Source organism: Notamacropus eugenii, chromosome 5 (assembly GCF_028372415.1).
Source record: "Notamacropus eugenii isolate mMacEug1 chromosome 5, mMacEug1.pri_v2, whole genome shotgun sequence".
NCBI lineage: Eukaryota > Metazoa > Chordata > Mammalia > Diprotodontia > Macropodidae > Notamacropus > Notamacropus eugenii.
The window spans coordinates 9,630,059-9,645,817 of NC_092876.1; the positions used below are offsets into that span (position 1 = coordinate 9,630,059).

The following is a 15,759-nucleotide window of genomic DNA, read 5'->3' on the forward strand; positions in this document are numbered from 1 at the left end:
CATCTTCATACATGCGTCCAACCATGCCACCCCGTGCTGAAAACATTTGTTATAAAATCCAAAATCCTTAGTGTGGCATTCAAGGCACCCTGTAAGCTTGTAGGTATATCATCCAACTTCCACGCACAGACTAAGGTTAACACTGACTACAGTAGCCCCCACTGCCTCCAGGCCACCACTACCCCCAGGGTTTGCAGCAGCCCTAAGGTGCTGGAGTAGCTAGATTCTCTTCCAGTGTTCCCTCAGTTTTGGAGGGTGACCCCTTTCACTCCAGTTCCTTTAGTCTCTAAGAGTTGAAGCGGCTTTTACAAAGTATCAAATACTTCCAGCGGGTAACCACGAATATACAAACTTACCTCCTCCCATCAGTCAGTCTCCCCGGCCCCACCCCCTTGCCCTAGCTCCTCCCACCCCACGCCCCGCCCCCCCTGGCGCCAGGTTTCCCCGCCCGACCTCCTGTAACATCCCATCCGGGGTCCTGGCTTCAGTCACCAGAGGGTGAGCAGCCATGCGCGGTGAGGGTCCACTCGGGCCCCTGGGACTGAGATAAACCCACACCCCTTAGGCCCAGGGAGAAGAGGGAGGGGAGGAAAAGAAGTCCCCCACCTCAGTGCAGTCCTTTGCGCCTGAGAAAGAAGCCGACTACGATCCGGAACCTCAAAGCCTGTGGAGGGAGAGGAAGGAGTGGGTGTGGCGACGGTGTGGTCTTCCTGGGCATGCGCAAATAGCATCCTTAGCCCCCGACTACGTTCCCCAGAAGGCGTCAGGGTCCAGTCCCGGTAGCTTTCCCCCGGGAAAGGGTAATAGGACCGAACTGAGCATGCGCGACCGGAAGTGTTTTCTCCGGGCCGGAAGCTGCGCAAAAACCTTAGTGCGCTTTCCCGGGCCGTGTCTACGGGCTCCGCCCTCGCCCCCTCCCGGAGATGACCCGGCCTTTCTCCGCCGCCTTCCGGTCCTTCCTGCCCGGGATGGCGACGCATCCTCGTTCCTGGCCGGACTCGGAGCCCTGGGGCGAGCGCGCAGGGACGTGGGGGGCCGGGATCGGGGGCCCTCCGGGGCTGGGGCGGCTCGGGGTGCGGGCCCCAGCCCGGGCGCAGGGCGAGGGCGAGGCCTTGAGGAGCCTCCCCGGGAGGGTCCGACCAGCCCCGGCCTGCCAGGTGAGGGGGCCGGGGAAGGGCGTGGTGCGGCCTTCTTTCCTCGTTTGCTCATTCATTCCCGGACGTTCACTCCTTCATTGTGGCCCGTGCATTCGTTCTGCATTCCATGCATCCTCCCATTCATTCATCCCAAGACAATGGAAAAGGGACCTAGAGCAGGGAGAAGACACCGTATGCGGCGATAGAAGGGGCTGGGTTTGGTGTCTGAACATCACGGTTTGAGTCCGGTCCTTCTGCTAATATTGGTGTGAACTTTTATACCTCCCCTTATGGTGTGGCCGGTGTGGGGTTGGGGGATGGGGTGCTGGAGAAGGAAGGGAGACTGGAGCGAATGATGCTGACCTGCCTCGGGGGCTCCCACCTGTGAACCTGCACTGGGGAATTGGGGGCCCGGCCCAGTCCACTTACGTTGGTGACCTGTAGGACTTAAATTGGGCATAGTCCCGCATGGGAAGGCTCATAGCACAATGTGGCGCATCCCCAGGAGTTTGAGAAGGAGAGGTTGAGTCTACATACTCTTAAATCGAAGTGGTAACATTAAAATGTGGAAAAGAGGTTCAGAGGTCAGTCTAAATCAACCAGCATTTATTAATGACCTGCTATTTGGCAAGCTCCATGCAACCACTGGAAAGACAAAAAAAAACAGCCTTTGTTCTGAAGAAATGCACAGTCTAGTAAAGTAGACAACATGCAGACAGAGTGTTCAGACAAGCTGTATGTGGGATATATTGGGGAATAGTCTCCTGGGAAAGGATCAACATGGAGAACAGGGAAGGACTTGTTGCAAAAAATGAGATTTTAGTTGAGACTTGAAGGAAGTCCCAAGGTAAAGATGAGAATTAGTCAACTGCTAGTATCTGTTACGCCTCTATTTTTATGCCAAGGACTGAGTTAAGATGGAAAACAAAGATGGAAAAAAAAAGTGTGGCCTCAAGGAACTCACATTTTAATTGGGAAGGCAAAATGTAAACAGCTTTGTTCAAGTAAGATAGAGACTATAAATTGGGGGCTAGTCTCTGAAGGAGGCAACAAGATAAAAAAAGAGTAATAAAAACTTGCCGAAGATAAAATTTGACAGACATGAAGGAAGTCAGGAGTTGAGCATTGTAGGCATGGAGGACAACTAATGAAAAGTCAGGAGATGGAGGACTGTATCACAGCCTCAAAGGAACATGGCAGGGCAGAAGGTATAAGAAGACTGGAAAGGTAGGATGAGGCCAGGTTATCAAGGTCTGCAAACAAGATTTTATACCTGATGTTGGAAGTGATAAGGAACCACTGGAGTCCATTGAGTGTGTGTGTTTGTGAGTGCAAAGGTCACTTCTGATGTTCAGGAAGATTAATTTGACAAGTGAATGAAGGATGGATTGGAGTACAGAGAGACCAACCAGCAAGTTATAGCAGTAATCCAGGTGTGAGGTAGCGAGAGTCTGTATTCTACTCTGCACAGAGCAGAGAAGGGAGTGTATTTGAGAGAGATTATGACAGGTCTTGTCAACAGATTAGTTCTGGGTTGAGAGGAAAACGTGAGACATCAGGGACAACATCTAGGTTTTAGAGCAGTGTTCCTGGAAGGATAATTGTGCCCTTGGAAAAGGAGGAGTTAGGGAGAAAGACAATGCACTCTCTTTCAGATAATTTGAGTTTAAAATGTCTGTGGGGCATTCAGTCTGAGTTGTCTAGTATGTAGTTGAGATTCTAATCTGGAAGTCAGGAGAACTGTAGGGTCAGATAAATTAGATTTAGCCATCTTCTACACAGGGATAATAAATGAATCCATGGGAGCTGATGAGATCACTAAGTGAAATAGAGAGAGAGAGAGATAGAATATATATAGAGAGAAAAGATTAGAAGTCCAAGGACAGAGCCTTGGAGGACACCCACAGTTAGTTCTTTGTCCTTTTTGCAGAGGACAAATGACACCACAAGGTGACTTCTTGACTTGCTCATGAGTTGGATTTGAGTGAGGCAGTTGCACACTTATCAGCTTGACTTTCTCTTCCTGACTCATCCAAGTCCAGGGGCAAGACAAAAGTCAAGATGACCTCGGCATCTTTGATGTCTGACCTGCTTCAGCTGCCTTCTTGACTGCAGGAACAAATTATTCTCGTTGGCACATTCTGCCAGCGGGGCAATCTTCACATACTTGGGGTAGATGGACCCCTAACTCACCAACAGGTTTAAGGCCTGTGGGTTACCCTCAACCTGTTTTAACCCGTCTGCCCAGGCAGTTAGGTGCAACCTGAAAGAAGATCCAAAATCAACAACAAATTACAGCCAGAAAAATCAGACCCTGAAAAATAGTGGATTTTATCAAGACATTAATATCTAATTTTTTAAAAAGTAGTAGACTTGGGAGGGGGAATATAATTGTAGTGATGTGAAAAAAATTTCCATCAAAATGTCTGTATGTGGAAAAGTAAATCGAGGAAAATTTGTTTGGCTTGACTGAATATTTGTTACAGGAGATTTGTTTTTCTTTCTTACTCAGTGAAGAGTGAGGTGGGAGAGAAAAAGTAGATATCTGTTATTGAAAAAAAAAATTAAGTAAAGAAGAAAATCCAGCAAGGGAGACTGAGGAGTGGTCAGAGAGGTAGGAGAGCCATGAGAGATTAGTGTCAGGGGATTCTTCAGCCCAGAGATCCCATGATCCTAGAAAATAATTCCTTCCATCTAGCTCCCTTTGACTGGAGGTCAAGGCTATTAGAAAACAGTGTAATTAACATCAGCTGGTGGACAGTTAGCAGGTACCTAGCAGGTTCTCAGAACAGAGGGATTTACACACAGTATTTTACTCAGCTTTAAGACAGGCAGCAAAAAGTGAAACTGCTCATCCATTTTCCTTATTTTAGAGGTTGAGTTTGGGTCAGGTTATCAGGTGGCTTATGGGTAAAATATTTTAACTTTGGACATTAGATGGTGCAGTGGATAGAGTGCTGGGCCTGGAACCAGAAAGACTCATCTTCCAGAGTTCAAATCCAACCTCAGACGCTAGATGAATGACACTGAGCAAGTCACCTAACTGTGCTTGTTTTTGTTTCTTCATCTGTAAAATGAGCTGGAAAAGGAAATGACAAAGCATGCCAGTATCTTGGCCAAGAAAACCCCAAAGGAGACCACAGAGTCAGACTTGACTGAAAAAGAAATCTCATCAGACCATCTTGCTGGGATAGATCTCCGTGGACTGGAGGTCTAAGATACTGGAGGCCTCCCTTTGAAATGGAATCAGATTGAGAGTCTATATTTATACAACCCTTTAGGCTATATTTCTTTGACCTTTAAGCTTATATTTCAGGGGAGATATATTCCCCTAGAATTACTACACACAGGTTTTGTACATTTCCTCCATTGTAATTCCCAAAAACCTAGAAAGAAGAGCTATTACATGGGATGATTGTCAAATCCTGCAGAGAAAGACTGAAAAAAGGCATTTGAATTTGGCAACTAAAATTGTTAATTTTGGAGAGGGCAGTTTCAGCTAAATGATGAGACTTGAAGAAAGTTGAGAGCAGAAGTGGAGGCATTTGTTATAGACAGTCTCAGCCTTCTCAAGGAATTTAGCCACAAGAGAAGGAGATATATGGGATAATAGCTAAAGAGAAAGGATGGGTCAAGTAAGTATTTTTTGAGATTGAAGGAGAGATGGGTGTGTTTGTAGGCAGTAGGAAAACTAACAGTAAACAGGGAAAGATTGAAGATGAGTGAGAAAGAAGGGGTGATAGAGAATGTAATCCCTTAGAAGAGATAAGTTAGAATAGGATCATTTGTGCAGGTAGAAGAGTTTGTTTCAGAAAAGAGAAAGGCCATCTCTAAATGTAAGATGGGAAAAGAAGGAAGGCATTTGGGTCATGTGAGGTAGGGTGGGGAGATGGGAAGAAAGGGAAAAGGAAACAGCATTTATATAGCACCTACTATGTACCAGGTACTGGGCTAATTTGATCCTCACAACAACCTAGCAAGGTACATACTGTTTATCCCCATTTTACAGATGAGGAAACTTAGACAGGTTAGGTGACATAGCCAGGGTCAGCTACTAAGTGTCTGAGGCTAGATTTGAACTCAGGTCTTCCTGACTCCTAAGGGCTGCCAGGAGCAGCTGGATGGCCAGGTGGAATTGTGTAATGAGAGAGCATAGCTTGGCATAGTCACACCATAGTGCAGTGGAAATTTTAACTCTGATTCTACCGTTACATGATGTTAGGAAGGTCACTATCCTTCCTGAGACAATTGCATCACCTGTAAAGTGGGGTAGTAATTCCTTATGCCACCTAGCTCACCAAATACACCGCTTTGTAAGCCAAGGTACTGTAGAAATCCAAGGCTCTACTGTTAATGGACTGGTTAAAGCAGGTGTACGTTGCTTCTGGGGAATTTGTACCATTGGCACTACTCCTGAACTGGGGCTGGCTCCTGTTGTCACAGTTGGACAGTTGTATCAATCTCCTCACCAGTCCTTTCCTCATCCTGCTGTCAGATTTCTCATCTTCTGTGTGAGTGACCATAGCACTCTCATGCAGAGAGCCTTCCATTGTTCTGCTCCCTATACATTCACTTGCCATTCAGTGCCCTATATAACCTCTGCTACACCATATACCTTTCAAAAAGTGAATCCACTAAGAAGAATTTGTTAAGCACCTACTTTGTGGCAGGCAAGGACTTTACTTTCTAATGGGGTTAGATACTCTAAACATGCCAGAAACTTCTTTTTTTGAGTGAAAACCATTTTCCATGAACAAAAATCATGTTTTCTCCCTCCAGTGTCTTCACGCAACACTAAAAAAGAAAGAAAAACAAGTTCCTTGTTTTCCGGTCAAACAAAACAAATTCCCAAATTGGCTATAGTCAGAAAAAAAAAGTCTCTGCTTTCTAATGAGCACTCAGATGTTTGTTGGGAGGTGTTCTAAATCCTAAAAGCTATGAGAACCACTGCTGAAATAATCTGTGAGCTTCACATTATAATTGAGGTCCATGCAATGAAATGTCCTTGGGTGAACAGGAATATATTTGGTATTTCAGCCATCAATGACCTTCAGAGATGTCGCTGTGGACTTCACCAGGGCAGAATGGGAGCATCTGGATTCTGCTCAAAGAGATCTTTACAGAGATGTGATGCTTGAGAACTATAAGAACCTTGTCTCCCTGGGTAAGGACAGTTCTCCCCTGTCTTTAAGGATCTGTTCCTGAAGGACTTTTACAGATGCCTCTCAGCTTTATCCAGCAAATGTGAAAAAAAATTGACCAATTTTTTTCTTGGTTATGACAGGATATTCAAGGATTATTTGACTGTGGAATTATTCCTAATCCCTCTTTGATTAAGAGACACAAAGTGTTTCTTTTCCCACATGAAAGGGCTCACTTTGAAATCTGTAGCATCACTGTCCTGTTCCTGAAACTGCTTGTTCTCCATCTTCCCTTCACATCTGTCAGATATTCCCCCTCCCCTCCCAAACCACAAAGTCCAATACCAGTCATAGGTTGGGTCAAGTAAATTCATTTGATTTCTGAGCCAAACTCTTTGGTTTTATGACCCACTACAGAGAGTCCTTCAGAAGTGCTTTGTGACCACTTCTGGGCTTTCCTATGATTCCCTCCTTTCCCTGAAGGTGAAGAGGTCAGGATTGGATTCTAAAATGATTGTTTGTAACCAGAAGTTTCCCATTTCTTTTCTCACGAGCAGGGTTTCCAATTTCCAAACCAAAAGTGATCTCTAAGTTAGAAAGAGGAGGTGCAAAATGGATGCTTGGGAGAAAAGTTCCAAGAAGGCCCTTTCCAGGTGAGTAAATAAAGAGCACAACAGATAAGAATGACTGCTCGCTGTAGCAGAGAAGTCAGAGGAGAGGATGCAGGAACTGAAACATGTTGTTCTGGGGGAAGGGAGGGGGTGTTAAATGTCCTGAATGTAAATTTCATCTTAGTTGTTTGTCTTTTTTTCTTTTCCCCCTTTTCAGTTAAGATAGGTCTCAAAATGACCTAAAAAGTCATCTAGCTCAAATTCTTGATCTTAGACATGCAACTTCATGCTTTGTAAAATGAAAATGTTGGTCTAGATGTCCTCTAAGGCCCTTGCAGGTTATAGAGCTATGGAAGAGAGAGGGGTAAAGTGACTGAGGCAAAGCTTTGCAATTCTGAAGTAGCAGAACCATGCTTTGAACCCAGGTTGCCTGTGCCCCATGCCCAGGCGAGCAATTACCTTGTCCTCAGAAATGTCACACTTTGCTACATCATGAATAGGAAAATTACTGAAGAGTGGCGTTGCCGAGGTTAAAATGTTTTATATTATTGCCTAGAATTAGATTTTGAGATCAGATGGCTGCGTAGAAAGAACATAAGCCCTAGGACTTGGGAGATTTGGGCTCTGCTGCTATTCATTGACTTGGTTTTGGGCATTCTCTGAACTTCTCTGTCCTGAACTGTAAAATGAAGAGAGTGGCCAAGGCTGACCTCCATGTTTAGAATGCACTCACTCTTCCCCTCTGTCCTTCCCAGTAGGTCCTTTCTGTCATGTCTAAGCTCAAGGACGGCCCTATTTGTGAGGTCTTTTTAAAATTATCATTATTATTATTTTATTTGTTTTCAGTGTTCCACAATCACTTTCATATAACTTAGATTTTTTTTCCTTCCCCTCCTCCTCTTTACCCCCTCCTTCCCCCCTCCCTCCCCGAGTCAGCATACAATTTTATATAGGTTCTACACATACATTCCTGTTAAATACATTTTCACCTTAGTCATGTTGCATAGAAGACTTAAAATGAATGGGAGAAATCACAAAACAAATGAAAACATAATACAACAGAAAATGTTCTCCTACATTCTGCAATCGAATTCCGTAATTCTTTCTCTGGATGTGGAAGGCATTTTGCCTCAAGAGTCTATTGGAAACTTTTTAAGTCCATGCATTTCAATGAAGTACTAAGTCTACCAGAAAAATTCCTCTCACAGTGTGGTTGTTGCTGTGTGTACAAAGTTCTCCTGGCTCTGCTCCTTTCACTCAGCATCAGTTCATAGAAGTCTTTCCAGGCTTCTCTGAAGTCTTCTTGTTCATTGTTACTCATAGCACAATAGTATTCCATTACATTCATGTACCAGAACTTGTTCAGCCAATCCCTGATTTATGGGCATCCATTTGATTTCCAGTTTTTGGCCACCACAAAGAGAGCTGCTATAAATATTTCTGTACTTGTGGGACCCTTTCCCATTTCTATGATCTCTTTGGGATAGAGTCTTAGGAGCGATATTGCTGGGTCAAAGGGTATGCACATTTTTGTAACCCTTTGGGCATAGTTCCAAATTGCTCTCCAGAATGGTTGGATCAGCTCACAGCTCCACCAGCAATGAATTAGTCTTCCAACTCTCCCATATCTTCTCCAACATTTATCATCTTCCTCTTCTGTCTTGTTAGCCAATCTGATAGGTGTGATGTGGTATCTCAGAATTATTTTGCTTTGCCTATCTCTAATCAATAGTGATTTAGAGCATTTTTTCATATAATTATAGATAGCTTTAATTTCTTCCTCTGAAAATTCCCATTTCATATCCTTTGATCATCTGTCAACTGGGGAATGACTTGTATTCTTGTACATTTGACTCAGTTCTCTATATATTTTAGAAATGAGGCCTTTATCACAGACACTAGTTGCAAAAATTCTTTCCCAGTTTTCTGCTTCCCTCCTAATCTTGGTTGCATTGGGTTTGTTTGTGCAAAAACTTTTCAATTTAATGTAATCAAAATTATCCATTTTGCACTTCATAATGTTCTCTATCTCTTGTTGGGTCATAAATTTCTCCATTCTCCATAAATCTGACAAGTACACTATTCCTTGCTCCCCTAATTTGTTTACAGTATCAATCTTTATACCTAGATCATGTATTCATTTGGACTTTATTCTTGTGTGCAGTGTCAGGCATTGATCTATGCCCAGTTTCCACCACACTGTTATCCAGTTTTCCCAGCAATTTTTGTTGAACAGTGAGTTCTTATCCCAGAAGCTGGGTTCCTTGGGTTTATCAAACAGTAGATTGCTATATTCATTAACTACTGTGTCTTGAGTACCTAACCTATTCCACTGGTCTACCCCTCTGTTTCTTAGCCAGTACCAAGTGGTTTTGATGATTGCTGCTTTATAATACAATTTGAGATCTGGCAGGGCTAGGCCACCTTCCCTAGTATTTCTTTTCATTAGTTCCTTTGATATTCTGGACCTTTTGTTCTTCCAGATGAATTTTAATATATTTTTTTCTAGCTCTAGAAAATAATTATCTGGTAATTTGATTGGTATGGCACTGAAAAAGTAAATTAATTTAGGTAGAATGGTCATTTTTATTATATTTACTCAGTCTACCCATGAGCAACTGATGTTTTTCCACTTACTTGGATCTGACTTTATTTGTGTGAATAGTGTTTTGTAATTGTGTTGATATAGGCCCTGGGTTTGTTTTGGCAGATAGACTCCCAGATATTTTATAGTTTCTACCATAGCTTTAAATGAGATTTCTCTTTCTGTCTCTTGCTGATAGTCACATTCTTTTGAAGAAAATATTCATGATGTGCAGGTGCAAGGATTTGGAATTATCTGATGTCTGACAGCCTCATTCCTGGATGCCTGGACATTTTTTCCAACAGGATTTTTTTCAAGCAATTTTTTGGAGGTGTTTAGTGCTGCACCAGAGTTCTGCTTTGCTTCATTGGCTCTGACAGCAGAGCATAGCCTCTGTTAATTCCTAGGTCCTTTTTCTAAGGTCCAGCCTAGGTAAGTTTAAAATGACTCATCTCTTCTTACCTACAACATGGTGATAAAGAGTTCAGTCTTACCAAATTCTGAAGACAAAGTTAGAGAGGAATTGTGTCCCTTATCTGGTAAAAGGAGAGCAGTGTAAGTAATAAGTAGTGTAGACATAGATCTTTTAGTATGTAACTGTTCAGAGCTTACCATGTCCAGCATTTCCAGCTCTCTTTGAAAAAAATATGCAAGATATTGAAGTATGGGGTTTCTGAGTAGTCTGTCAACCTAGGGTAGTTTTTTCTTTAAGTTTTGTTGACGTGTTCTGTTTTTACATTATAAACATTTTTATATTATCTCCACCCTGTGAGAGGTCTTTTGTAACAAAGTAAAGTAATTAATCAAAACTAATAATGATGACCACTTCTGTTATTCTTGGGTTTTTTGGGGGATGGGGGGGGGGGAACCTCAGAGTTAAGTGACTTGCCCCAGGGTCACACAGCTAGTAACTAAGGCTGGATTTGAACTTAAGTCCTCCTTTCTCCAGGGCAAGTGCTCTATCCACTGTATCACTTAGCTGCCCCCTGGTAACGACTTCTGAAAGTGTCTGCCACATTCCACATCTGTAGCACCCTCCCCCCGCACCTTCTCTATTTTTTAAAGTGTATTTTTAATTGACAGAAATCTTTTTTCTCTCTCCCTCATTCTTGGTCCCATTGAAAAAGAAGACAAAAGAAAAATAAATTCCTTGGAACAAACATACATAGGCAAGCAAAGCAACTTCTCTTTTTGGCTGTATACAAAAATATACCTGTCATTCTGCACCTCTACAAGTGGAGTAGTATAGAAAGAGAAGAGAAGTATGAGGAGAAATATCAGAAGCTGTGGAGGGACCTGGGAGAACAATTTGGAATCAGAGTTTAGATCATCATCACCACACACCTGAGTTATTTAACAAGGCTCTTAATTAGTCTCCCTTCTTCTGCAACCATTTCCCAGGCATTCCAGCTGGGGGCAGCTAGGTGGCATAGGGGATGGAGCCCTAGGTCAGGAATCAGAAAGACCTAAGTTTAAATTCAGTCTCAGACATTATGAAAGTGACCCAGGACAAATCACTTCACTTTGTTTGCCTCAGTTTCCTCTGTAAAATAGGAATAATAATAGCACCCACCTCCCAGGGTTGTTGTGAGGATCAAATGAGAAAATATTTGTAATGTACTTGGTGCAGTACCTAGCACTATATAAATGGTAGTATTATTATGTTTCTGACATTAGCATTACACCAAAACTGCTCTGTTACCAGTGATCTTTCTGTTTCCAAAACCAGTAGCCTTTTCTCAGTACTCATTTTCCTCAAACTCTGTAGACTTGACACTGCTGATCACTCTTCCTTAATACTTTCTTCTCCTTTAACATTCTCTTCTCCCTGAGTTTACTCTCCTGCTTCTCCTACCTATCTATACCTATCTATCTCTGTCTCCTTTGCCTGATCCTTCTCCAGGTCACACTCTCTTACCACAGGTGTCCCTCAGGGTTTTGTCCTGGGCTGTCTTCTGTTCTCCTTCTATACTACTCCACTTAGTAATCTCAACAGCACCCATGGATTTAATTACTATCTTTAGGCTGATCATTCTCAAATCTGCCTGTCTTGCCCCAACCTCTCTACTGACCTCCAATCTTTCATTTCCCATTGTAGACATTTTATACCTTATATAAGGGTATCACCATCTTTGTAGGCTTGAAACCAGTGAGTTATCCTGGACTCCTCACTATCTTTCACCCTCCCCATCTAGTGTGTTGCCAAGGCCAGTCGATTTCAGCTTTGCAACATCTCTAGAAAGTGCCCTTTTCCAAACTTGTTACCCTCTCTACTCAATAAACACAAGTAGCTCTCTGTCACCTCCAGTATCAAATATAAAATCCTCTGCTTTGTGCTCAAAGCTCCTTATAACCTAGTCATCCTCCAACCTTTCCAGTTTTCTTACACCTTATTCCTGAACAAATACTATAAATTCCAGTAACATTGGCCTCCTGATTCTTCCATGAACAAGGAACTTCATCTCTCACCTCTAGGCATTTTCTCCCAGCTAAAATCTCGTAATTTACAGGAAACCTACCCCATCCCCTCGTGGATCTTTACTCTTTCAATTACTTTCTATTTATCTTGAATATTTCTTGATCCTACATTGTTGTTTGCTTGTCATCTTCCCCATAAGATTGGAAGTTCTTTGCGAGCAGGGACGATTTTTTGCCTTTTTTTGAATCTTCAGGGCTTAGTACAGTGTCTGGACTGTACTAAGAGTGGACACTTAATGCTTAATAAGTGAGTGACTCATCCCCATCCTCTCTGGACTCCAATTATCAGTGATTTACTAATGGACAAGTCTAATGGCTTTCTTTTCCTCCTTGTCCTTATAAAAACAAAGATACAAACTCTAACATTTGACCCTGATCACTCTCTCTTCCTCGATACTCATTCCTCCAGTTTTTATTGTACTTCCTTCTTCAAGTACTTCTATCTCTATAACTACTCTTCAGTTTCCTTTGCTAGGCCTTCAAATATGTCAATCCCACTATCCCCCAAAGATCTGTCTGAGCCCTTTTCTCTTTTCTTTCTTTACTTTCTCATTTGGTGATCTTGGCTCCCATAGATTCAGTTTACATTGACATTTCTTTGTGAATTATTCCCAGATGAGTTTATCTAGCCCTAGTCTGCTTCCTGAGTATTTAGAGTTAGGCTGTCCAAATGAAGATTTTTAAAAAGCAGTTTAGTAACACAAATCAACATATCAAGTAACTCAATCAACCTTGGTTATGGTTATCTAAACAATTTTAAATCTTATTTCTGTTATCAGACTCATACTTCTCAAGATATCTTGACCACCTTGTCTTAACTCTGACATCAGAAACTTTCTGAAATTTAAATACTAACTCACTAATCAACCTCAAAATCTTATGTATATAAAAAGTAGGTTAGCTTTGTGTTATTTCTTGACTTTTTTCCCCCTGAATATTGGATTTCATTACTTTCTTTTTTTATGTACTCAAAATTAGCCAGTTCAACATAGGTTATGTTTCAGTTTTGTTTTTGTCTTTTGTCAGAGATCACTGTTAGGATTAGCAGCATAATTTTCACATTTTCACAAACAACCATTTTCCTCTTCTGAAAACTGAGACGTTTCTCCAGAGCTTACCTGCAGTAATTCTGTAATGGCATGAGCAGATGCTTTAAGTACTATGAAACAGTCCCTTTAGCTCTGAATAGATAAGTATCTTATCATATACATGAGACCTTAGTTTCCTGTTACCAGTTTTTCTACTATTCATGCATTTTCATTTTTGTTGATAAGGTACAAATACTTTATAACTTACTATAAAGAATCCTTTATTGTAGTTCAGAAAGACTATAATATTGACGTTGTGTTTCTTACAGGTCGCCTTTGTCAGAAGCATAGGGGTAAAAGCAAGGATTCCACCTCAAAGCAGTGTAATTATATTTCATTAAAGAAAAGACTTATAGTGAATAATAATGAATGTGTTGAAGTCTTGAGAGAAAATGGATACCTTAGTGGACATCAGAAAATTAATATTGGAAAGAAACTCTATAAATGTAATGAATGTGAAAAAGCCTTCAACTCCAACTCAAGCCTTACTGTACATCAACGAATTCATACTGGATTAAAACCATATATATGTACTGAATGTGGGAAGGCCTTCAGCCAAAAAGGAAACCTTACTAAACACAAAAGAAATCATACTGGGGAGAAATCCTATAAATGTAATGAATGTGGAAAAGCCTTCAGAGATAGAGGATACCTTACTATTCATCAGAAAATTCATACTGGGGAGAAATCATATAAATGTAATGTATGTGGAAAAGCTTTCAGCCAGAAGGGACACCTTACTGTACATCAGACAATGCATACTGGAGAAAAATCCTACAAATGTAATGAATGTGGGAAAGCCTTTAGCCAGAGGGGAAGCTTTAATATACATCAGAAAATTCATACTGGAGAGAAATCCTTCAAATGTGATGAATGTGGGAAAGGTTTCATTGATAGAGGAAACCTTAATAAACATTATAAAATTCATACTGGAGAGAAATCCTACAAATGTAATGAATGTGGGAAAGCCTTCAGCCAGAGGGGAAGCCTTAATAAACATCATAAAATTCATACTGGAGAGAAATCGTATAAATGTAATGAATGTGGAAAAGCTTTTAGCCAGAGAAGTTACCTTACAATACATCAGAAAATTCATACTGGAGAGAAATCCTATAAATGTAGCGAATGTGGGAGAGCTTTCAGGCAGAAGGGACACCTTACTGTACATCAGAGAATTCATACTGGAGAAAAACCCTATAAATGTAATGAATGTGGTAGAGCCTTCAGAAAGACTGGACACCTTGCTGTACATCAGAGAATTCACATTGGAGAAAATCCATTTAATACAATGAATGTTGAAAGACTTCAGCCACGAGACATTCTTTATTTATCTTGACAGATCATGTAGAAACTTTGATTGTAATGAGTGTTGGAGAGTTTTCACTCAGTGAAAAAAAAATTACTGAATGCTTAATCATAGAATTAGAGAATTTGGAATTGGAATGACTTTTAAATGTATTCTAGTTCCTTGATTTTTACAGCTGGTAGGGTAAGATGGGCTGGAAGCAAACAGAGCTCCTCAATGTCACTCAGGTAGTAAGTAGCAGATCAAGTATTGAAACTGAGATCTGAGCCAAATCCAGTTTTCTTTCCATTACACCATGCTGACCTCAGAATTAATATTGGAAAGAAAACCTTTGAATGCAGAGTATGGGCTTGTCTTCAGCAACAGTTCATGCTTAGTCCACAAAGCATTTCAGAATTAGAATTGGCCTTAGTACCTATATAATGTAACCCATACTTTAAAAGGACTCTGACTACCACACATACACATGAAGTGATCATTCAGCTTTTACTTGAAGATGTTTCATAAGGGGTAAACCACTCCTTCCTGAGGCAGCCCATTTCTCTGGAGTAGCTCAGGGGTGAGAGTACAGAGGCATCAAAATGAGATATTCTGGAAAACAAAAGGCAACAGTTATATATGTTAACATACATGTAAAATATTGCTTATTTTTTTAAAGCATGGTACTTTGAACTAGCACAATAATTTCAACGTAGTCTCAGCACTCTAGAAGTCAGTGAATTATCACTTCAGGGAAGCTACCTATGTCTTATTGCAACATACAATAGCATTAACTGTTTTGGTTGTCAGACTGTTGGCCCTGAGCTTACAGACCATTAAGATCCATAGATCTCTTGCTAACAAACCTGATTTTAAACATACTTCCCTCATCTTTTAATCGTGAAGTTGACTTTTTCACTCCTGAGTATAAAATTTGTGTGTATGTATGCATACATACACATACATTTAATTTCCATCTTTTTAGATTCAACCTGATGTGCTAGTCTGGCAAAATCTTTTAAAATTCAGATCCATCATCAGAGAAGTTAGCTATCCCTCCAGATTGATGTCACCTGCAAATTTGATAAGGATGCCATCTATGCCTTTCTCTAAGTCATTGATAAAAATAGAATGTAAAGTCACTGGGGGTAAGAACTATAATTTTGAGTCTATCGCCAGCACCAACCCTGTATCAACTCTTAAAAACAGTTTGTTGAGTGAATAAATGTTAATTAGCAAAAGCCAAGCACTCATCCTAGGAATACTTTACAAAATACCTTACACCAAGTTGACATTGAACATTTAGTGACTACTCTCTGAGTTGTGATTGATTCAGTAGAGATAAATGTAGCGTTTTAACCTTTTCAGTAAAAAGAAATAAAATCAACTTCACAGGAGTAGGGATATGTAGCAGTTTAAGATCTGCAAGTTTTAGT

The 15,759-nt window shown here is 41.1% G+C and overlaps 1 protein-coding gene across 1 annotated transcript in view; it reads left to right on the forward strand.

Moving 5' to 3' along the window:
• The first annotated feature begins 445 nt into the window (after nt 1–445).
• Nucleotides 446–15,759, forward strand: part of LOC140503288 (uncharacterized) — a 256,515-nt gene continuing 241,201 nt past the window's right edge. The window contains 4 exon segments of the mRNA XM_072607135.1: nt 446–1,157; nt 6,174–6,300; nt 6,835–6,930; nt 13,308–14,332. Coding sequence (XP_072463236.1) covers nt 924–1,157; nt 6,174–6,300; nt 6,835–6,930; nt 13,308–14,332 — 1,482 coding nt within the window. The 5' untranslated portion in view covers nt 446–923.